This window comes from Ailuropoda melanoleuca, chromosome 10 (assembly GCF_002007445.2).
Source record: "Ailuropoda melanoleuca isolate Jingjing chromosome 10, ASM200744v2, whole genome shotgun sequence".
Lineage (NCBI taxonomy): Eukaryota > Metazoa > Chordata > Mammalia > Carnivora > Ursidae > Ailuropoda > Ailuropoda melanoleuca.
This window is the reverse complement of record NC_048227.1, coordinates 21,094,915-21,119,213: the sequence shown is the minus strand read 5'-3', so window position 1 is coordinate 21,119,213 and position 24,299 is coordinate 21,094,915. Positions and strand designations below refer to the sequence as shown.

Genomic DNA, 24,299 nt, shown 5'->3' with positions numbered 1-24,299 from the left:
CATGCATAAAAATTGAGGATGAATCACTGTTTCTTAGAATATTCTAGGGGTTCAGTTCCTACACTCAAATCCAACCGTAACAGCAAAGACATCCATTCCTTTTTGAGTGTGTATTCATTTCAGTGATCTATAAGGCTTCGTGTCTTGATGGAAAAGAAAGCAAATTTCTGCTTTAAAAAACAGCTTAGCAAACTGGAATCACTAGATTGCAGTCTAAAGCTAGTCATACATACAAATATGTCCCCTCTCACTAGACTCTAAGTTCCTTAGACACAGCAACTCTCTTATCTTATGCTGCCAGCAAGCAGTAAACACAGGGAAAATCCTCTATGTATCCCTGAATTTTATACTCACCCAGAACTTAGTTGGTTTCACTACATTAACTAAAGGCAAACTGCAACAACCCCTCCGTGGAGGTTTGCGAGAAGAATCTACACTCACTCCGTTCACTCAACCGCCACGGAGCACCCTGCTCCCGGCTCCCTGGCTGCCCCAGCAGGGTGTGCACCCTCACCTTCAGAGGAGGCTGGCCGCTCTGCTTCACAGCATGATTGAGGTCTTCGTGAACTCGGTCCAGAAGCCACAGCAGAAACTCCTGGGCGTCATGCTGGGAATTTCCCCGATACTGCAGTGCGTTCTTTGACACAATACTCTAAACAGGTAAATAAATCAGCATGAATAGTTGAGTTCCTGGCTTTAAAGATGAACTATGTATAATCCCAAAGAGGGATACAAAATCTCAAGGGTGTTAGAGCACTTCCTAGAAAGACAGCAATATAAAAACAGATGCTTAATGTAAAAACCCCACCCCCAGAAACATGTACAGAAGACTTAAATGCATCTACCTAGCAATCCTACTTTGAGGAATATATCTAAAGAAACCATCAAAACAGCATGCCAAGACTTCTAATACTCATTCATCAGGCTTTCTAATAGCAAAAAGTTGGTAATAACCTGAACATCTTAAAGATGAGAGCTAAATAAGTAACATAATATTGAATTATAAGCCCAAGTGTAAAATAAACACAACTACAAAACATAAATGATTGAGTAAATAAGGGGAAGAAATAAATCTTCCTTATAGAATTCCAAATAACTAATGTCAATAATTCCCTCTCAGGAGTTGGACCTTCACCCTCTACCTTCAATAGTGACTTGCTGCCAAAGACTAGAATGTGGGAAGAGGGGTGGCAGTGAAAGGTTCTCAGTTCATGGCTCTGGAGCATACGGCCTGGGTTCAAATTTCTCTCCCACCACTTGTATTTGTGAGACCTGGGCCTACTCTCTTCCAGAGTAAAAGGGAGAATGGTGATTTAGTGTGGTGGTTAAGTAAGAATGCATGCACAACATTTCACATGTAAGTAAGATATAATAAGCACTCAAAAATTTCAGTTGAGTATGGGATTTTGAAGTAGGGAGGAAGAAGGGGACACAACTGCACAAAGGGAGAGCAGTGAGGAGACAAAGGCATTGATGAGGCAAGAAAATAATGAGGGTCCAAGTTAAGGCAGTGAGGACAGAAACATGAAAGAAGACCTGAGAGATTTAGGAATTTAGGCAGTAGACTCGATAGGATTTGTGACCTAATGAATGGGGACAGTGAGAAAGGAGGCATTAATGTCCCCAACGTGTCATATCTGGATGATGGGCAACAGATGGTACTCTTCATCAAGAAAAAATGAAAAAGGAAGAAGTCTGGGGAAGATAACAATGATTTCCCTTTCAAATCCACTGCATTTAAAGTTTTGTGGAACCTCCAAGTGGAAGTACCTGGTAAACAAATGAAGAATACAGATCTGGGCTTCAGTGGAAGAGTGTGTGCTAAGGACAAAGATTTGGGAGTCAACAGATGAGTGGTAGTTGAAATCATGAGTACAGCTGAGATTGCCCAGGCATGGTCATGAGAGATCAAGCCAGAGGACAAATATATTTGGGGGCCCTCAAAGGAGACCAAGAAAAGGCCACCGAAGACACAGCAAGAAAAGCAGAAGAACAGAGTCTCAGGAGTCAACAAGAGAAGAGGGTTATGAAGGAGAGAGTGATCAATGGCGTTAAGAATGATAAAATAGGACAAAACTAAAAACTGTCCACTGCATTTTCCAATTAAGATGATTATGGGGGAGGGGCGCCTGGGTGGCACAGCGGTTAAGGCGTCTGCCTTCGGCTCAGGGCGTGATCCCGGCGTTATGGGATCGAGCCCCACATCAGGCTCCTCCGCTATGAGCCTGCTTCTTCCTCTCCCACTCCCCCTGCTTGTGTTCCCTCTCTCGCTGGCTGTCTCTATCTCTGTCAAATAAATAAATAAAATCTTTAAAAAAAAAAAAAAAAAGATGATTATGGGGGAGTGCCTGGCTAGGCTCAGTCGGTGGAGTGTGCAACCCTTGATCTCGGGGGTTGTGGGTCTGAGTCACACGTTAGGTATAGAGATCACTTAAAAATAAAATATTAAGGGGCGCCTGGGTGGCTCAGTTGGTTAAGTTCCAACTCTTGGTTTTGGCTCAGGCCATGATCTCATGGGCAGTGGGATTGAGCCCCACATCAGACTCCACGCTCAGTGGGGAGTCTGCTTGAAGATTCTCTCCCTCTGCCCCTCCCCCCCACTCACTCCCTCATACTCTAAAATAAATAATTCTTTTAAAAAATATTTTAAAAAAGAATAGAAGGGACAGATTTACAACTTGCTTATGAAGAAGAACCATCATACCTGACGATCAATTAAATGTGAATGATAAAAAGATGATTTACAAAGATTCAAATTCAAGGAGGAAAAAATTCAAAGGGACACAAATGAGAGAGAATACTGAGGTGCCAACTGGCAAAATTTACTAACTAGATAAAGTGAGCAAAGGAAAAGAAGGACCCTGATAACAAAGTGTCAGTGACTAGAAGGATGCCACTTGAATGCTATCTCAGAGAAAGGAACATGAAAGGAGAAACGGGTGTGGAGAGTCTTCACTACACTACAAAACTTCCTGCAGGGTCAGACACCACCTGAATCATCAATCCAGTATTTTCTTTCTTGGGCTTCACGTTCCTCAATCTCCCTGTACATTTTATACCTCACACCTTACTTCATCTTGAAATAGTTTGGCTTGTGTCCTTATGCACTCATTTAGGAAAATCAAAGCTAGAGCCATTTGATGTGGACAGTGGGAAAATGTGAGCTACAGAAGAAAGAGAAGATTTCCCAGTAAAGAAAAAAAGACCAACAAAAGCCATCAGCACTATCAGCACCACTGATGGTGTGGCTGACTCAGGATGGAAAAGAAACATGTGACTGGTGATACTATATTAAGGGATACAAAGAAGAAATGAGGGATGACACCAAGGTTTTTAGTATCTGGTTTAGATGGATAACGAAATCAGGAACAGAGGAGGAGACTGAGGGACAGCAGAGTTTTTAACATGCTGAATCTGAGGTACCTACAGGATCCCCAGTGACGTGAAGTCTCGTGCTCAGGAAAGAAATCTGAGCTGGAAAGTTAAATCAGAGAAGCACTCTCTTACCCTATGGACATAGAGGAAAAAACCCAGGGAACATCTGATGAGAAAAGGAGGTAACTAGATTCTTGAGGAAGGATGGCACAGAAGGGACAAGTCACAATAAAGAAGCTAAAGAAGATAAGAGCAGCCAGAAGAGTCAGAGAGAAGGAAGCAGCGACATAAACAACTGCAGAAAGGTCAAGTAAGACGGGCACGGAGACGGTCCTTTTGGAACAGCAAGTTAAGAAGCCAACAGTGCAGTTTCAGTGGAGCAGAATATTGACCAGAGAGGGTGAGAGAGAAGAAAAGGTAAGGAAATTGAATGACCGCAAGAAGACCACCCTTCATATGCAAGAGGCTCATTTATAGAAGGAAGAAAGGAGGAAAGATGCTCTGCCTGGTGGGGGACTTACAGGGAAGAGGGACTTACATACTGAGGGGAAGGAGCCAACGGAAGGGAGGCACCTGCAGAAAGAGCACTCTTCAGTGAGGGGCAAAGGGGGGGATTCAGAAAAGAGGTAGAGAAGTGCCTTCAACAGGAGGTGGGAGAGACAGAAGAGAAGGAGATAAAGATAGTTATGGATTCAGAAATTATAGACAGGAAGGCAGGGAACCTTTGTTTTTGTTAGTTGTTTTGGGTTTTTCCTTTGGGGGAAGAAGCACAGGACAGCTGCCAAGAGGAAGTCTCAGGTGTGGCAAAGCTAATGACAAATCTCGCGGCATATGGCTGCGGCACACAACCCGCCTGAAGCATGGCAAGTGTCTGGTTTAGGAACCCTCTCTTGTATTTACTCCCAGTGGGGGTGGAGAGTTCTTCGCATACACATGTTCCTAAGAAACAAGTTAGCCGAAATCAAGCTCTCCATTATGTGTCACAGCGGATAGCTCACGCAGCGTCCATCAAATGTCAGAGTGGAGACAATACACAATTCTTTATCAAGACTGCATTAAATCTGATTTATGATTCCTGCCACTATCGCTTCAACACATCTAAGCACTTACCCCCCAATCACTGTGTACAAAGTGCTGTGCAGAGGCTGCTCAACAAGATTTTTGTTGGGCACGACTCAACAGGCAACAGGACTTCCACAACCTCTGTAACTAGGGCAAAAACTGCTCCAGGTCAACCCCACCCTAAATCACTTCATCACAACTAAAGGACGCTTTACAAGAAACCTCCCTGAACACGTACAAACACAAAGGCTCCTTTTTCTGCCCCTTCTTCCTCCTTCACAATGGTGACTTTTTCCCACTGCGGAGACCCAAGGGACTATTTATTTTACTTCTTACCAAGACAAGACAAAACACAGAATAATCTAATAACCATTCTTTAATACATGTTACAGAAGAAAGAAAAATAGTGGGAGTCAAGAAGGAAAAAATAGTGGGAATCAAGAAACCTGGGCCCATAAAAAAATAAAAATAAATATAAATAAATTTAAAAAAAGAAATCTGGGCCCAATCTCTGGCTCTGCCACAAACCACTGGTTATCTTAGGTAGTAACTCACGGAACCTGTGATTTCTGGTTTATAAAGCAAAGCAGTTGAGTTGGCTATCAATGACACTGCTAGCATCCCAAATCTTCCCCCAAGCTCTTCCACTAGAGTCCCAACAAGTGATTTGATTTTTGCTTTGGGCCTCATCTGACATTGCTTTGGTTTGCCTTTTATAACTTTTTACATAATTAAACCTTAGTTTATTTTTATTTATGTCCTAAAATCAATCCTTCTGTATTTTTGCAGTTTAAAAAAAAGTTAATTATCACTGGAATATATCATGTATAAATAGGAGCTTTGCTACAATCTGAGAAATTATTTAAATTTGTCACTTCTATGAAAAATGGAATATGAGCCTTCTAAAAATAAACCTTGCATACTTATGTCCATTTTATAGTATGTGGGTGTGGTGCTTGTTTGGAAAAAGATTAATCTATTGGTTTAAATCATATACATCCTACTATAAATAAATTTGACCATCACTCTAATTTTCCCTTCAGTTAGGATGATCCTTAATATCCAGTTACTAAACAATAAAGTAAAAGTCAAACAAATCTGTAAAGCTTTCAAATTTCATAAAACTTCTCTTTACCCTTCAAATAAAATCTTAAGGCCTAGATCTACAGAACTTTTTTCCCCTTATAAAGAAAAAGGCGGTGGGGGGGAAGGAGTTGGAAGCATGGCCCTGAAAAGAAAAAGAATGAAGTCTATCCAACTGGCATGGTAATACCAGACATGAAGTTCTTTCTTTCCATAGCACCCTAGTACAGAAGCAGCAGAATCCTGGGCTCTAGGGAAAAGACGGAAACTGGTTCAAGACACATTTTTACCCAATCCCAGGAAGAAGGCAACAAAGCAATGGCTATTGATTATCTCCTCCTACAGGGAATGGACACGGCGGTATTGATTTGATCAGGAGCTGGGTTACTCTTTCAGGGAAAAGGTAACTTGCCAAAACTTACCAAACCAAATTATCACCCACTTGCCTTGATTCCATGCTAGAAGAAACATAGAGTTTATTTCTAGTGATTCTGGGTAAGAAGCAGAACTTGGGAGAACAATAGTACTTAAATTTTAAGAGAAAGATGAAATGTGAACAGCTAAGTTCATAGATGGCATCTAAAAGTGAAATCTGGTTTCTGGACTGTATTGGAAAGAACAGAATAAGAACACTTGTCCTGAGAAACGTTTCATCTTCTGAATCTGACTTTAGCAACAACTACTAAGTTGATAAAGAATACTTAACTAAAACATAAGGGATGAAACTGGTACAAGTGGATGAATACTGTAAAACCAGATATGACCCATGAAAAATGGTGTTCCATACCAGGGTATAGTATGCAGCCATGTTCAAACAGGGTTCTCTGAGTCCTTCATCCATTCTTTCCTCCTCACCTTCCCCTCTGGTGGGGAAGTCTTCACATAACACAAGTTAGGCTGAGAGGCCCTTGGTATTAGCCAGCCGTGGCAACAATGGGCTCTTGAAAGAAACTATAAGGCCTCCAGACTTGCACACATATTTGCCCTATGACTGGAATGCCCTCCACTCCCATCCCTCAAATGCACTCCCTCACTCTCCTTCCTTGGTAGGACAGAGCTGGGAGCTGGGTAGGAGAGGAGAGAGATAAGAAAGGAGACAACAGGAAAGGAGCTTCCATCCAAGACAGAAAGACAACTCAATGAGAATAGTAGAGAGTGCCACACAGAGCCTGTTCATGTGTTCGCATTTGGCCACAGGGGAAAGGGAGTTACTACAGAAGGACCTAACATAAGTAACTTAAGTATAGATGTCCCTGTATCCAAGTTCTCATGATCCAAACTCAGGAACTGAACAGATTTGGACAGCAAGGTATATTTGCATTGTTAAAAGAGTAGATTTGGATATTAAACAAACTTGCATATACCACAAAGACTTGGTAGCAGGGACTCACTGCTGAAATAGAGACTAGGAAAGGGTATATATCTTATATAAAAGAGAAAGTTTTAATAAGTGTTGAGAAGAGTATTGCATTTCAAAAAATTACAACTAAGGTGGAAGTAGGGTCAAGAGCATTAGAGCCGGGATGAAAGGGAGAAATACAAAAAGGAACATACCCCAAGTGGTTCAGACAGATGAACAATGAGCAAAGATTTCACAACAGATCATAAAACTATATAGATAGAAGGTGTGGCAGCAAGAGAAGACCCCCAAGTACATAAACAGCGGTTGGAAGTTTCCACCAGAAATGCAATAGAAATAGAAAGACTGGATTCTGAATACCTGGATTCAAATCCTCTTTCCACCACCTTTTACTTCATGTGTGTTTTCTCTGAGCATCAGCTATCTTTTCTGCAAAATGGGGATAAGAATACTTTTCTAAAAGAATTGCTGTGAAGCTTTAATAAGATTTATTTTACAAACTCTATAAAACCATTTTCATAAAAAAACGCTTTTATAAAAGCATTTTATAAACTCTAAAACTCTACACAGCTTCTGTTATTTAAGTTCGAAAGTCAAGAAAAAAGAAAGGAATTATCCTATACAAACCTGGAAAATGTCATCGAGAAAGAAAAGAAAATATCTAAAGCATTGGCTCTTAACACTTGGCTGCACACTAGAATCATCTAGGGAAATTAAAAAAACAAAAACAAAAACCACAAACTGAGAGCAGCCCAGAGATGCTGATTTAATTATCTACAGTGGGACCTGATCATTGTTAACCTTTTTCAAGTGTGATTTTAAAAAATGATAATACTATTTCTAATGTGAAGCCAAGACAGAAAGAACATGGCCACCCTGGAAAAGCTCTGAAGTTTCACTTCCAAAAGCACGAAAACTCAAGGGTGGCTCTTTTGTCATAGCTGTATTAAATCATATGTTACACTGTATTTTATTCATATCACCAGAACACATAACCTCATATCTGCCTCTGCCATTAGACAGTGATCTGGAATGTCTTATTCAATATTATTTCCCCAATACCTAGTAAATACAATACTTGAAACAAACAGTAACAATAATGACAGCTAATAACTGAGTGCTTATGATGTATCAGGCATTATACTAATTGTTTATAGGTGTATTTCCTATAAAATTAACCCCCAGAAGTTCCTTATGTTGTTAAGTATTATCATTATTTACAGACAAAAAAAACTTGGGCTCAGAAAAGTGAAGTAACTTGCCCGCAGTTACCTCTATTCTTCAACCTCCTCTGATTAAAACAGCCTTAAAACATTTTTGTCCAAAATCCTTCAAGAAATGATTTTTTTTCCTTACGTGACTCAGGATCATACAGGGCTTGATCATTCGGAATATCACTTCTCAATGTGGACATAAAACATGTGCTGAAGATTGAACTACAGCTGTACCAAGCCTGAGGCTTCTGGGAGCTTATTTGCTTTTAAATAAATCCTTGTTAATGAGTGTTTGTTTTGTTGTAATTTGCATTTTTCCTATGACTGAAATATGGCCCAGAAACAAAAAACTGGGAGTTTATCTAACCGAGATGTTATTATTTGAGGAGTAAGGAGGAATTTGGACTATGTTAGAAGATCGAGTTGCAGTATGTGAAGGAGAACTATGTCCTGCCTGAGTGTCCCGGGATGCTGGAGAGAGCAAACAAGACAGAGACAACAATCTGTCTGGCTCTGGAGAACTACATCTGTCTCTCATCAGCCAATGTAAAGGCGGGGGCTCTTCACCTTACAACGCTCAAGCTGCTCTGCTGGTGGCGCTGAACTCCGATCCCGTCCATCCTTCCCAGCACACCCGATGTGGCCAAGCCTTGCTGACTCCAAGGTTAAAGTCAGCTCAGGTCACCAAAAAGTGTTTATGTATCTAATCAAGTAACTTAAGTAAATCAAAAGTATCTTCTTTTTTGGACTCTTCGTCATTATCCAACACAGTCTAAGATTCTTCCCAACTATAATAAAACAAGCTTTTTAGAAGCTTTTTTTTTTTTAAGGAGGAAAATTTAACTAACAATACAGTCAAAAAAGCAAATGTTGAGTCCCGATTTAGCTAAAAGGACTCATTGAAAGTGTAATAATCTTCAACAGTTAAAAGTCAAAACAGAGACCTTGGAGTCTCCTCTACTTGCTAGAGGAGATGCTGCTTGATTCGTGAATTATTTATTTAATAAAGATCTTTAAAATTTTTTAAAAAGTCAAAACAGAAAAACTAGAAAAGCTATCTAAATATCTATAAAATTATTATATATTCCTACCATGGAACAAATATTTAAATTTTAGAAAACATGGAGAAATTAATACACAATACAATTAAGCAGAAAGAAAATACAAAACCACACATAAACATAATTTCAAACTTCTAAAGTACATTTTAAAAGACCTTTTTGTCTTTTATCCTTCTAAATATACCCTGAAACATTAACAGTCATTGTCTCAGAGTGGCAAGTTTTAGGTGAGTTATCCCTTTCTTCTTTATACGTTTCCATATTTCCCATGTTTTCTAAAATGAATTTGTTGTAACAATGACCAAGCGGTACTTAAGGGGATCTTATGAGAGCACACCCTCGTATACTGGCCAGGGAACCCAAATCTTCTGCACAGAAGATGGGGCTGGCAAAACAAAGAAATGTACCTTATTTGTAGTTGAGGCTTTGGCCCCAAATCCTAGTGAGTTGGACTGCACGATGCTGAGAATTTCTTTTTCCTCCACTAGACAGACCTAAGGAGCTCAAATCAAAGTTTTCTGCCTATAGTAATCCTAAACCCAAACCTATACCAATCTTTGAATCTTACCACTGGAGGAAAAAAGGAACTGCAGCTAGCATCAAAGAAAAATGGAGGAAAGAGAGGGAAAAAAAGAGTTTATGCCTACAGACACCCACCAGGGGCCTTTCTAAGCCACCCTGTCTTGCCAAGTAGGAGGCAAAAGCATAGCCCTAGGGAGAAGAAAAAAAACCAAAGTCAGCTTCCTGATCAAGTAGACTGAAGCAGAGGAAGAAACCAGAACTGGCTTATAAATTCAGCATGTGGCACTACTCACTGGCACAGGGGTCAAAGTTCTTAGTTGAGTGGTACTGCTCTTTGGGGTGGAAGTGAAGTGAACCATACACCCTCAGAGGTGGAACAGGGTGAGAAAGACAAGCAGTGGGGGATGCATAAGGTCAAGCCTTGAACTATCCCAAAGCCAAACATGCATATATTTCTTCTATTATCTGTGTGTGTGTGTGTGTGATTATACACAGAGAGACAAAGTATGCATCCTCTTGATTCTGAATATATTGGTATTTGATGAAAAACATGTCTAAAATGTTTTTGACTAAATAGCTAATTTTATAAAGGGATCCAAAATATTCTGGAAATAATTTTGCTTTGAACCATTATTGTTACTACATTTTGATACCTGAAACATCAACTAGTAGTAACCAAGAGGTATCATTCATAAGCAGATCTAGCAAGTTTCACTACAAATTATGTGTTCATATTGCCATAAACCTGGAGTGCCATAAACCCAATAAATCTTAGCTGGCTGAGGATGCCTTCAAGTCATGAGCCTGCCATATCGCCTCTCTACACCCAACACTGTGTGCCTGACAGTCCAGCAGGGCTGACTCCTGAGCCACACACAGGTACGGTCTCCAAATCAATCCTGGCCTCTGCCAGTTCTTTCAGCCCTCACCACAAAAATAAGATTGCATAAAAATCAGCACAAGGTGCTCATCCTGGCTCCAAGCTTTTCCTAACAAACTACAGTTTAGAACCTTCCCAGCCTCAGCCTGGTCTGGACTGACCAATTCTAGTTGGTTCAGGCCTTGGTCATCCGCCTGTAGAAGGTGAAGGCTAAATGGAAGAGTGTGAATACACAGAAAACAAAGGGAAGTCTGTGAAATCAAAACAGGGTATTTCCCTAACTTATCAAAATGTTACTATCATATGGGCATACTTCCACCTTATTTTTTAAGATTTTATTTATTTATTCGACAGAGACAGTGAGAGAGAGAACACAAGCAAGGGGAGTGTGAGAGGGAGAAAAAGGCTTCCCGCCGAGTAGGGAGCTCCATGCGGGGCTCGATCCCAGGACTCTGGGATCATGACCTGAGCCGAAGGCAGACGCTTAAGGACTGAGCCACCCAGGGGCCCCTATACTTCCACTTTAAAGAAGAGACGAAGCCATCCTACCTCGTTAGTTATCAAAGACATGCAAATTAAAACAACAAAATGCTACTTTCCACTTAGAGACGTAAAGATTTCTATTTTGCAACAGTGGAGTACAACAGACATTCTTACACACTGCTAATGGCACAATCCTGTAAAATAAGGTTCACAACGTGACATAAGGACCTTCAAAATAGACAGTCACCAAAACAGGAATTTCACTTCTATATATCCTAAAGAAATAATCAAAAGTCACTATAGTTTTCTTACTGATTCATATATGTAATGAACAATAACCATTTTCTACTCCTAGAAAAAAGCGAAAGATATATGTAAAAAATACTCATCACAACCAGAATAGGTCATCATATACCTTCACACAATGATCTAAAGAGTTTTTGTGACAAAAATTAATCATAATATAATATAAAATGAAAATCACATAACGCAAAACTGTACATACAGTTTGATACCAATTATGTTAAATTATGTTAAAACACACACAGAAGGGAGAAAAAACAAGTAAGGAATAGCATGGAGGACATTAGGAGAAGGAAGGGGAAAATGAAGGGGGGGATACAGAGGTGGAGATGAACCATGAAACTTTATGGACTCTAAGAAACAAACTGAGGGTTTCAGGGCAGGGGGTGGATGGGTTAGGCCGGTGATGGGTATTAAGAGGGCACATACTGCAATGAGCACTGGGTGTTATACACAATGAATCATGGAACACTACATCAAAAACTAATGAAGTACTGTATGGTGACTAACATAATAAAAAAAAAAAAAAAGAAAGTAATATGCCAAACAACTTCTATACATTTTCAATTTTCCTCTTTCAACTTTTACATATTTTCTAAGTTTTCCACAATAACTTAGATAATATTCCTATCAAAATAGACTTTATCTCATAATGAACTTTAGCAAAAGAATCCAGACACAAAAAGAATATACACTTAATGCAAATCAAAACCACAATGAGGGGTGCCTGGCTGGCTCAGTCAGTGGAGCACGCAACTCAATCTCAAGGGTTGTGATTTCAAGCCCCATGTCAGGGGTAGAGTTTACTTAAAAGAAAAGATGCCACTTAAAAAAACAAACCACAATGAGATACTACTTCACATCCGCTAGGATGGCTTTAATATAAAACAGACAATAACAAGTGTTCGCAAGAATGTAGAGAAAATGGAGCTTTCATGCATTGCTGATGGGACTACAAAATGGTGCAGCTACTGTGCAAAACAGTTGGACAATTGCTCAAAAGGTTAAACATGGAGTCACAATATGACCCAACAATTCCACTCCTAGGCATATACCCAAAAGAAATTAAAACATATGTCCACACAAAAATGTGTGCATGAACGTTCACAGCAGCATTATTCGTAACAGCCAAAAAGTAGAAACAACCCAAATATTCATTAATGGGTGAATGGATAAACAAAACGTGGTATATTCATGTAATGGAGTATTTTTTAACCATAAAAAGGAATGAAGTATAATGATGAACCCTGAAAACACATGCTAAGTGAAAGAAGCCAGATGCAAAAAAACCACATGTTGCAGGATTCCATTTATACAAAAGGCAAATCTATAGAAACAGAAAGTAGATTAGTAGACACCCAGGGCTGGGAGGCTGGGGGTAAATGAGTGACTGCAATTAGGAATGGGGTTTCTTTGAGGGGATAATAAAAATGTTCTAAAACTAACTGTGGTTACGGTTGCACAATTCTGTGAATATACTGAAAACCATAGAATTGTACACTTTAAATGGGTGAATTACATGATAATGTAAGTTATATCTCAATAAAGCTGTGTTGTTTTTATTTTAAGTAGGCTCCACACCCAATATGGGGCTCGAACTCACGACACTGAGATCAAGAGTCACATACTCTACTGACTGAGCCAGCCAGGCACCTCAGTAAAAGTGTTTTTTAAAAAGAATATATACTTTATTATTTCACTCACAATAAAACTCATGAACAGGCAAAGCCTGTTAGAGGTGTTACAGGTCAAAAGAATGGTTCCCTTGGGGTGGAGGGACAGGGGAAACTTGGGAAAGGGCCATCGAAGGAGCTTCTGGAGTGCCAGTGATGTTCTGCTTCTTCATCTTTTTGATACATTATCACTTTAGGATAATTCACCAAGCTGTACACTAACGATGTATGCATTTTTCTGTATGTATGCCATAGTTCATTAAAAAGTTAAAAAAAATTAGGGGGGCCTGGGTGACTCAGTCAGTTGAGTGTCTGACTTCGGCTCAGGTCATGATCTCAGGGTCCTGGGACTGAGCCCCACATCAGGCTCCTCAGCAGGGTGAGCTCCATCAAAGGTGAGCTACAAGACATCAGAGTTGCAAGGCTATCTCTGCCCCCACTCATTCTCTCTCTCTCTCTCAAATAAAATCTTTTATTTATTTTATTAAAGATTTTATTTATTTGAGAGAGAGAGAGAAAGAGACAGCATGAGCGGGGGGTAGGGGCACAGAGGGAGAAGGAGACTCCCGGCTAAGCAGGGAGCCCCATGCGGGAACTTGATCTCAGAACTCTGGGATCATGACCTGAGCCAAAAGCAGATGCTTCACCAACTGAGCCGTCCAGGCACCCCATAAATAAAATCTTTTTCAAAAAAGTTTTAAAAAGTTAGTTGACTTCAAAAAGGAAAAACACTAAAGTTTCTTAACTTGGCCAGACAATCAGGCCCTAACTCAGTTTATTTAGTCTTATTTAGAGCTGACTGTATTTGTCTGGTTACTTAACTAGAAGCAGATTAAAAACTGCAAAAGACAGGAATGAGGAAGCAGGCAGTATAGCCTCCCAGTATAAAGCAAAACTGGATAAACCAAGAGAAAACTAAGGAAGGACCATGAAGAAAGATAGTAGGAAGCAAGACAGAGTATTACAAAAAAGCAGAAATAAGAATTCAAACAACACAGCAACCCAGCACCACTCGTTATATCCCACAGGACTTACAATCCCAGTAGCCCCAAAGAAACCTCCACTGTACAGAAAAACAAAGATGATGCTCATAGTAGTCTAAAAATCACCAAGGACAGATTAAAATATATCCAGGATTTTCTCCTAGGAAATTGTGTAAAATACTCTATCAGGTCAACTATTAAATAATAAAGTTAAAAATTTAAAGACCTGATGTTTGAACAAATAATTATCTAGGAAATAACTTACATAAAAGACTTATTCCCCCAAAAGGCCAGATGAATGGGCTAATACTGTATTACTCAAAAAGATCGTAAAATGACTACACAAGGGCACACAATACATCATCCTGAAAAGTACCCTCCGGGGGACAGATACCTCGGTTGAGCCATCTAGCTCTATAACAATGGAGATTTAAATACCACCCCTTCAAAAACAGTCTACAATTCAAGGGGTCAAAACCTACAGCACACATGCATCAAAGGTGAGCTACAAGACAATTAGAGTTGCAAGGCCAGACCCGGAGAAAATTTTGAGGTGGAACACATTTCTCTTCAGTACTTGACTACAGTGGCCTTCTGCAGGATCCTCCATGTCTTCTTCCTACCAAGGTCCCCTTCCTATGTCCCACGCTTGCTCTTACAGGCTGGGCTTGTGGGATGTGTGAGATGGCTGGTTGGTTTTTCCTGCTAAAATGTTCCCATCGTTAAAGGAACCAGTGGTTGTCAAACATTGTGATCTGTGAAGCTGGCCTCATATGGCAATGAAAAGGAAAATAAGGAAACTGAGGCCCAGTGATTACTCACTAAATTCAAAACTCATGGGTTCAGATTTTCAAAAGGGAAGGAGCAGACATGCACCCTGGCTGCCCTCACCCTCCTCCTAGCATGATCCTCTGATGCTGAGAGCCTGAAGCCTGAGACAGAATCAGGAATCACCAGAAAGCCGGTGTGGGCAGTTACAACAGCTTACTCAGCTGCCTGGCATCACAACAGGGCCTCAACAGGTAACGACCAACAGGTCTCCAACCTAACCAACCCTTCCTCCTGCTGGATAGATGATAACAAGCTACCAATGCTCCTCTCTCTCTCACCCACCTGCAGGGAAATGAGGCTACTTTCCTCTGTCTTTCCTTCCTGTCACTATTAAAATCCTGGTATCACTAACTAGTAGCTATTTCCCATGAGCTACTGCTTTTAAAGGAGTTTGTCTTTTCTTTAGCATTTCTAGTTTATTCTAACTCTCATGGAATAAAGGCTCTAAAATGAGGGAGATTTACCAAGTTGTCACTATACTACTAAAAAGGAACTCTTATTTTAGAGTAAGATTAAAGAATGTTCCAAGTTAATTTATAATTACAGGGAGCACCTCTGGTCAGGAGAAGTTCTATTATTCTTCTCCAGCTACAGAGAGCTCTGGACCTCAAATAAAAGGTTCAATCCCCTTCCTTACAGTTTAAACACAAGGCTTTCTCTGCCTCCCTCATTGCTTAAAGTAAAGCAGATACAGAAGTTAGGTCCCTGCCCATTCATTCACTCATAAACATGCATACAAAGGACAGGACCAGTTACTATGGGAAATTTAGAGATTCCCAGAAATAAAAGTCTGTAGAAATGCTTCGGTTTCTTCATCTGTAAGATGGAAATAATAATTTATGTATCTACTTTACACTGTTATAAGAAATAAAAAATAATAATCCACTGTGCAGGGCATGTGGTAAGCACTCATATGTCAGCTATAGGAAAAAGCAAGATGGAGAAAATTCCGTACAATGTGCTACCATTTACCTAAATAAGAAAAAATAGGAATACACACACACAAATATACACACAAACACATAACGCAAGAGAAAACTACTTTGCTTATATTAAAACAATGAAAGAATAAACCATAAAATCTAGGGAGAAAGAGAATAGGGTGGCAGGATCAAAGATAAACTAGACTTCTTTGAATAGATCTTATGCTGTACATTTGACTTCATGCCATGTATTTTTTACATAATTATGCAACAAAATTAAATTTTAAAAAGCAATCGCTCAAAAATCAAAAGCAAAAAGAAACAAATGAATTTAACAAAGTATCCAGTTGATGACAAAGTCCAAATGACTTTAAAACATAGTAATTTTACTCTACAGGGCCTAGTAGGCCATGTTCTTCGGCGAGGGGGGGGTATCTTTTTTTTTTTTTTTCTTAAGGATTTTATCTATTTATTTGACAGAGATGGAGACAGCCAGCGAGAGAGGGAACACAAGCAGGGGGAGTGGGAGGGGAAGAAGCAGGCTCATAGCAGAGGAGCCTGACGTGGGGCTCGATCCCAGAACGCCGGGATCACGCCCTGAGCTGAAGGCAGACGCTTAACCGCTGTGCCACCCAGGCGCCCCGGGGGGGGGGGTGGATATCTTAAATATTTTTCAAATACTTGTATGTTGGTGGTAGTATTGGAATCATTATCCTGAGACTTACGAGTACATTGTAAGATAATGCAAATGAGAATTGACATCAGTGCTGGGAACAGGATTTTTAGCATAGGAGAAAGGAGAAACAGATACAAGACCAATGAGTTAAATAAAAACCCTGAAATCCTGAATGGGATATGATTTCATGATTTATTATTTCTTTAAAAGAAGTTACATACTTCCTAGCTCTGTCTACTTAGGAGACACAGACGTCACATGCACCCCTAGTGCCCAGACTATGACCTCTCAGTGCCATTTGCCAATAAAAGGCAACCAGGGCTCCTTAAAGAAATGACCGATCCCAGATCCTGGCAGAAAATCTGCAAGTTAAGCCTGGAATATCTTCCCTGGATTCTGATTTGACATCACAGACTACTAATATTATGTCAAAAGGACTTAGGAGTCTACTTCTCCTACTGGCCAAAAATGGCACAATTTGAGCATCAATAAGGTTAATTACTGTAACTGAAACACATCGGATACACATCAAAAAGCTCCCTAACCATATCTGGAAATTAAGAAATTATTTTGAGGGGCACATCGGTGGCTCAGTCTGTTAAGCGTCCGCCTGTGGCTCAGGTCATGATCCCAGGGTCCTGGGATCAAGCCCCGCCTCGGGCTCCCTGCTAAGCAGGGAGCCTGCTTCTCCCTCTCCTGTTCCTCTCTGCTTGTGTGCACTCGTTCTCTCTCCCTTTCTCTCAGTCAAATAAATAAATAAAATCTTTTAAAAAAATTATTCTGAAAACCAAAAATAAAGGGGGGGGAACCTCAAGCATTTATGTTGCCTTTCTTCTCCAAATTTACCTTGAGGTACATAATTGGTGAGGGCAAGAGTCTCTACAGAAGTGTTCTAACTAATAAGAATGTTAAAGTTATATCATCACCATTTTCAACCCTTAATGAACTAATAGTGGATCAAGGAATAATCATCAATGTCTACTAACATAGCAAGACACACGACCAGACATTATAGGCTTTCTGATGAAAGTTCACAACACTAACTACCAAAAAAAGAAAGGAGGAATAAAAAATAAATAATAAATAAATAATAAACCTCAACCCTGAATCTCATTAAGACTCTAAATCTATCATTTTATAGGAAATATGGGAACAGTACATTTTAATTGAAACTACAGGAATACAACAGGCAAAATCAGACTCTGAGAAGCACTACAGCAGTGCTCTTCAAAATACGATCCATGGACAGGTGCCCATCTGCAAACTTTTTGTCACCAGTCCATGACCAGGTAAGTAGAGAAATTGGGAGCAGGCATTTAGAAACATTTAGAGCAAATTAACAGTGGTTTTATGTCTACCGAGTCTAAATTTTAACGGGGCTGGTTTTATGTATGCTTTTTACTTCATTTTTCTGGAAAAGCTTAAATGCCAAGCTAAGAAATTTATACTGTGTGTTGTATATAAAAGAAAAAGTAAAAGCAATTTTTAAGAAGAGAAATAATGTAATCACGGGTAAACTTTAGGATTAGTCTGGCAGCAATACTGTCCATCGGGAAGAGACAGTGTTTAGAAATGAGGAAGGGTACTTGGGGGCTACAGACTTAGAATGACTGCCTTCATTTTCACCACCTGCTTTTTACTGATTAGTTAACTAAGTATAACTTTCTATACTAAACCTTTATTTATATCTTCTTATTTAATCCTCATAAAAACCATGTAAGGCTCTGCTACTTACTAGCACTGAATTCGATATCCTAATTTCAAAAATGGAATAACAGGGGCGCCTGGGTGGCGCAGTCGTTGGGCGTCTGCCTTCGGCTCAGGGTGTGATCCCGGCGTTATGGGATCGAGCCCCACATCAGGCTCCTCCGCTATGAGCCTGCTTCTTCCTCTCCCACTCCCCCTGCTTCTGTTCCCTCTCTCACTGGCTGTCTCTATCTCTCCAAATAAAAATAAAATCTTTAAAAAAAATGGAATAACAATGCCTCTTTCAGAGGGCTGTAGTGAAAATTTAATGAAAAAATTTATGTGAATGTACAGCTGACCCTTGAACAATGTGGAAGTTAGGGGCACTGACCTCCACACAGCCAAAAAACTGTGTGTAACTCTGGACTCCCCAAACACTTAACTACTAATAGTGACAACCCCGAGTGATCACTTTTTATTGCAATATACAACTACTGGACAGACTAACTGCTCACACAGAGAAGATCGAGTCACTTGGCATTATAAGCGGATCCTCACAACACTCAAGCTCATCGCAAGACCAACCAGAGGTGGCCGTGAAAATCCCCCAGCAGTACAGCAGGTACTACAGTTAATTTCATGCAGTTATGATTTAACACCGCATCGTTAACTTGTTTACGTTTGACTGTAAATTGTGCCATGTACGGTCTGTGTGTGCTTAAGTTTTGATAAATTTTAATTTTTTATAATAGGTTTGTGAATATTTTATGGTAGTAAATATTAATATAGACTAGTAGCTACATACGTTTCATGCATTCATGACATACCTAACTTCCACTTAATTTTTTCGATATTTCTAGGCTACACAGCTCATTAGAAAGTTTCTTTTAATTGCCACAAACCTCCGAAAAAATTTCATATATATATTTTTTTTTAATTTCACATATAGGTGGACCCGCACAGTTCAAACCAGTGTTGTTCAAGAATCAAATGGACTTTGTAAATGATCTGGCTCCACGCAAATAAATGGTATTTTCATTATTATGATTATTGTTTCTTAAATCTCCTGAGAATCAGACAGCTCTGCCTTGCTTTTAAAGATTAGAATACCGGGATGCCTGGGTGCCTCAGTTGGTTAAGCATCTGCCTTCTGCTCAGGTCACGATCCCAGGGTCCTAGGATAGAGTCCTACATCGGGCTACCTGCTCAGTGGGGAGCCTGCTTCTCCTTTTGCCTGCAGCTCTCCCTGCTTATGCTCTCTCTGACAAATAAATAAAATCTTTGTTTTATAAAAAAAATAAATTTTCATAAAAAAATAAATACAGATCAGAATACCAAAGGCACCTGGCTGGCTCAGATGCGCACGATTCTTGATCTTAGGGTCGTGAGTTCAAGCCCCACGTTGGGTATAGAGATTACAAATAAACAAGGAAGGGAGGGAGGGAGGGAGGGAGGGAGGAAGGAAGGAAGGAAGGAAGGAAGGAAGGAAGGAAGGAAGGAAGATAGAATACCAAGAATTAAAGTAAAAGAATTTACTAAGCTGGTGATGGCGCTTACAAAGGTTCCTTACAGTAGAAGCAACAAAGACATTTCCTGACCAGTCCCATGAAATCTTCTAACGCGTGAACTGTTTGTTTGTGGACACATTGTTTGCTACCATCCAAGCTCAACAACCGGAGGGAAGAAGCAACAGATGTTCAGTGACTGGCCAATTCCTCTAGGAACTACGACAGTCCAGGGCATCAAACAATGATTTCCAAATGGAGAAAGATCACAGTCAGATGAAAGACAAGATATCTCGATGTGCTCAACTGCAAAAATGTTGTTTGTTAAACATAAAAGGTCATTTGAGGAACAGCCAATAAACGATTAATTAGCACAGCAAACAAGAATATTTTTGAGGGAAAAAGCTACAGAAGACAGAACTTCAAATCACTCAGCTTTCAATGATTTCTTTTCCACTATTATATACAAAAGGTTTTTTGTGGAAACCATGAGGTCATTGTTTTGCAGAGTCTTTACTATAGGAAACAGCTGTGGAGAACTACACAAACAGTGAACACTGCTCTATTTAGTAGCCCCTCATTGTGACAAGTGTATAGACGGGGACAGGAAAAATCCATCAAACCACACTCTAATAACAAAAGAGGCAGAGTCAAACTAAAAACTTTAGGCCACACAAAGGGAGACAAAAAACCAATTCAGGATAAGCACCTGTATTATTACATCTGTATCTTGACTTAAGAGATAATTCCAAGAGCAGCTGCTTTCTGCATGGGTCACCAAAAACTCAAATGATTCATTTTGCACAGTACCTGATATATGACAGACATTCAACAAATGTAACTTTTAAAAAAAGTTTTCCTAGGACTCTTACGTTCAAATACTACATGGCCTGTCTGAAACTGAACTTCCCACCCACCTCCAGAACTGTTTCCCATTCTGGGCTTCCAGTCTTGAACAGTGTCATCCCCAGACACCCTGTTCCAATACCTCCAAGTTATGTTCATTTCCTACTTCTTATTCACTCTTCAAACACCTTAAAGCTGCCAAACACTGTCAACTCTGCTTCAAATATACATTTTGTGTATGCTCAAAGGTCAGAGGAAAGGAATTAAAGACAAGGAAAAGAAAATAAAAGAATTGAATCCACTCCAGTCCACAATAGGTTATGACTCCCTTAAAATACCACCCAAGACTCTGCTTAAAGTTGTCCAGTGATAAAAATACAATTATGTGAGATAGCTCACATAACATGCAGCTGAATCCAAGTCTGCACAGCTAGTCGCAGATCGCACCATAGTTCCTACTATCTATCAAGACTCCCTTTCTTAAATATCTCATGACCCCCGACCCCATGTGTTCAATTTAAATGCATGATCTTTTCTGCCCCTTGTACTCCACAAACCATTTCCCCTTTCCAACTGCTCCATTTCTATCAGATAATCCCCATTATTTTCTCCACCCCTCAGGTCTGAAACCTTGGTGTTTACTGCTCCATCTCTTGGACTCTCCCTAATAACAGCATGATGTCCTCCAAAATGTTCCTTGGACTCACTGTTTCCTCCTCCTTTTCCTCCATTCATACCTACGATTGCCTTCTTCCTGCATTTACTTTCTCCTCCATCTGATTCATTTGTGCTCACCGTCAGACCAATTTTTCAAAAACATTCTTTTCATCAAATTAGTGTCTGCACAGCCCAAGCCTATATTGAAACACTACTGACTGCAGCCTCAAGGCTAAACTACTGTGACAGACTTTCAAGGCCACCCACAATCTGCCCCCTCTCAGTTCATTCATCTGCATTTATTTCCCCTTCTCTCCAAATCAGTGGTTCTCAACTGGGGCAATTTTGTCCCCCCTCCCAGGGGACATTTGGCAATGTCCGGAGATATTTTTGATTGTCATGACCAGGGTAGGGAGAGGGGTACTACCAACATCTAGTGGGTAGAAGACAGGGACACTGCTAAACATCCTAGTATGCCAGGACAGTCCCTGACAAAACAAACAAAACTGATCCTGTGAAAGAAAATTTTAAGTTTAAAAGATGATGAACAAGGGCAGTCACTAATAGGAGGAAGTACATGTGGGGGGTGGGCGGCGGGTAGGCCCTAGCATGCACCATGGATGGGTCAGAGAATCCTGTCCTCCACAATTCTTTCCTGGGCAATCCAGTGAGATGTAGCCATATTTTAAATGCACCTTCCCTTCAGAGGCGCCTGGGTAGCACAGTCGTTAGGCGTCTGCCTTCGGCTCAGGTCATGATCCCAGCGTTCCGGGATCGAGTCCCACATCAGGTTCCTCCGCTGGGAGCCTGCTTCTTCCTCTCCCACTCCCCTGCTGTGTTCCCTCTCTCGCTGGCTGTCTCTCTGTCACATAAATAAATAAAATCTTTAAAAAAAAAAAATAAATAAATGCACCTTCCCTTTGACTCAGCAGTGCTACTTTTAAGACTCAGTCTTTAGAANTGCTGGGAGCCCGCTTCTTCCTCTCCCACTCCCCTGCTGTGTTCCCTCTCTCGCTGGCTGTCTGTCACATAAATAAATAAAATNAATAAAATCTTTAAAAAAAAAAAATAAATAAATGCACCTTCCCTTTGACTCAGCAGTGCTACTTTTAAGACTCAGTCTTTAGAAAAGGAGACTTGATATATGTTGAAGGATTAGCTATCATGATTAAAAACTTTATACAACCTAAACACCCTTCAATGGACTTCTATTCAACTGTTAAAAAGAATGAGGTGGATTTAGATATATCAACAAAAAAACAAAGCAAGTCATGCTACCCACAGAGAAGGGGGATGGGGAAAACAAATTACAGAATTATATGCGGAGCAAGCGCCCATCGATGTAAAAGGCGTATACACATGTTTATATATGCATTTAAGTGGTCTGAAAGGATTATTTTTAGGACAGACTTCCAAAAGTGCCTAAGTCTGAGAAGCAATGGCATTTACATAAAGCTAGCTGCTGCTGACCTTATTTTCACAGAGATTCAGCACCACAATCTTAGAGGGGAAAAAACGCTACACATTTCAACACAGCCCCCCTACCGCTTTATGTTTTATGTTGAGAACTGTCATTTCAGAGGTTGTAAGATAAGGCAACCATAGGTGCAGTGCACAGTGTGTGCCTCAGCAACGCAGGGGCGACAAAAGAGTGAAGTCAGAACTCTGGTTCCAGGAGCCTGGGTGTCTCAGTCGGTTAGGTGTCTGCCTTCAGCTTGGGTCATGATACCAGGGTCCTGGGACCGAGTCCCATGTCAGGCTCCCTGCTTCTCCCTCTGCCCCTCCCCCCGGCTCGTGCTCGCTTGTGCTCGCTCACTCTCTCTCTTTCTCTCTCAAAAATAAAAAATAATGAGGGGCGCCTCGGTGGCATAGTGGTTAAGCGTCTGCCTTTGGCTCAGAGCGTGATCCCAGCGTTATGGGATCGAGCCCCACATCAGGCTCCTCCACTATGAGCCTGCTTCTTCCTCTCCCACTCCCCCTGCTTGTGTTCCCTCTCTCGCTGGCTGTCTCTATCTCTGTCAAATAAATAAATAAAATCTTNGTCAAATAAATAAATATAATCTTTAAAAAAAATAATGAAAAAAGAACTCTGGTTCTGTTCCCTTGGTCTCTAGCCAGCAGGTGAACCTCAGTTCCTTCATTCAGAAAGAGGTGAGGCCGCTCACATCTCCCCCACATCTCTTTCTAAGTCTAAAATTTGATGACGCTTACCACCTCCTTTCTCCTTCAGAGACATGTAGCTTCACTGAAACAANTAATGAAAAAAGAACTCTGGTTCTGTTCCCTTGGTCTCTAGTCAGCAGGTGAACCTCAGTTCCTTCATTCAGAAAGAGGTGAGGCCGCTCACATCTCCCGCACATCTCCTTCTAAGTCTAAAATTTGATGACGCTTACCACCTCCTTTCTCCTTCAGAGACATGTAGCTTCACTGAAACAAAAGTGACAGCATTTGACAGACAAGGGAACTGACCAGGAAGAGACATATTTTCTATTCCATACTCAGCCACAAAGCTAAGGGTGACCTACACAATTTTTTTTTCTTTTCCAATGAATTCAGGGGGTACCCTGAAGTCTGAGTACTCCCTGGGAACCACTGTGACATCTAAACATCTTCTCACAAACCAGGAAAACTTAGACTATAGGTCTGCAGTATGAAATGAGAGCCCCCAACATAAGTCTATGAAAAAGTCAGGTATGAAACGGAGCCAGTATAACCCTGATTGCTAGCTTGTCTGCCACTACTCACTTATATATTTATTCCCTTTGTAACCTGAGAACCCTCACTAATAAATCAGCACCAACCGGGCACCACAGTTCAAGAGGAAAAATATGGAAGAGAAATTTCTATTCATTAATTACTTTCTGTTTTACTGCAAATTTGGAAGGACTCCCCGCAGTTCTTTTATCAGCAGATCACTCTGTTCTAGCTGTTCTTTGGGAGCACAGTTTGAAAACTGCTGCTATAAAACGTATCTTTGTTACTCGAGATGACCATCCATCTTTTTACTGACTGCAAAAGGGCACTGAGCACTAGAAATCAGCATCTACACAAACCTGGAAGCACGCATGTTAGCATCCTACCAGTTAGACAATAAGCTCATTTCCTATAAAAACAGCATATTGAGTATTTGGGTTTCAGAATGATTTATTTTCTCTCATTGTTTTACTAAGACAGTG

At 40.4% G+C, this 24,299-nt stretch overlaps 1 protein-coding gene across 1 annotated transcript in view; it reads right to left on the bottom strand.

Annotated features, from left to right (window-relative positions):
* Positions 1 to 21,642, bottom strand: part of USP31 (ubiquitin specific peptidase 31) — a 59,818-nt gene extending 38,176 nt beyond the window's left edge. The window contains exons 1-2 of the mRNA XM_034670260.1: positions 20,538 to 21,642; positions 515 to 652 (exon numbers count right to left, since the gene is read on the bottom strand). Coding sequence (XP_034526151.1) covers positions 515 to 652; positions 20,538 to 20,585 — 186 coding nt within the window. The 5' untranslated portion in view covers positions 20,586 to 21,642. The remainder of the gene's footprint in view (positions 1 to 514; positions 653 to 20,537) is intronic.
* Between the last annotated feature and the right edge of the window lie 2,657 nt (positions 21,643 to 24,299).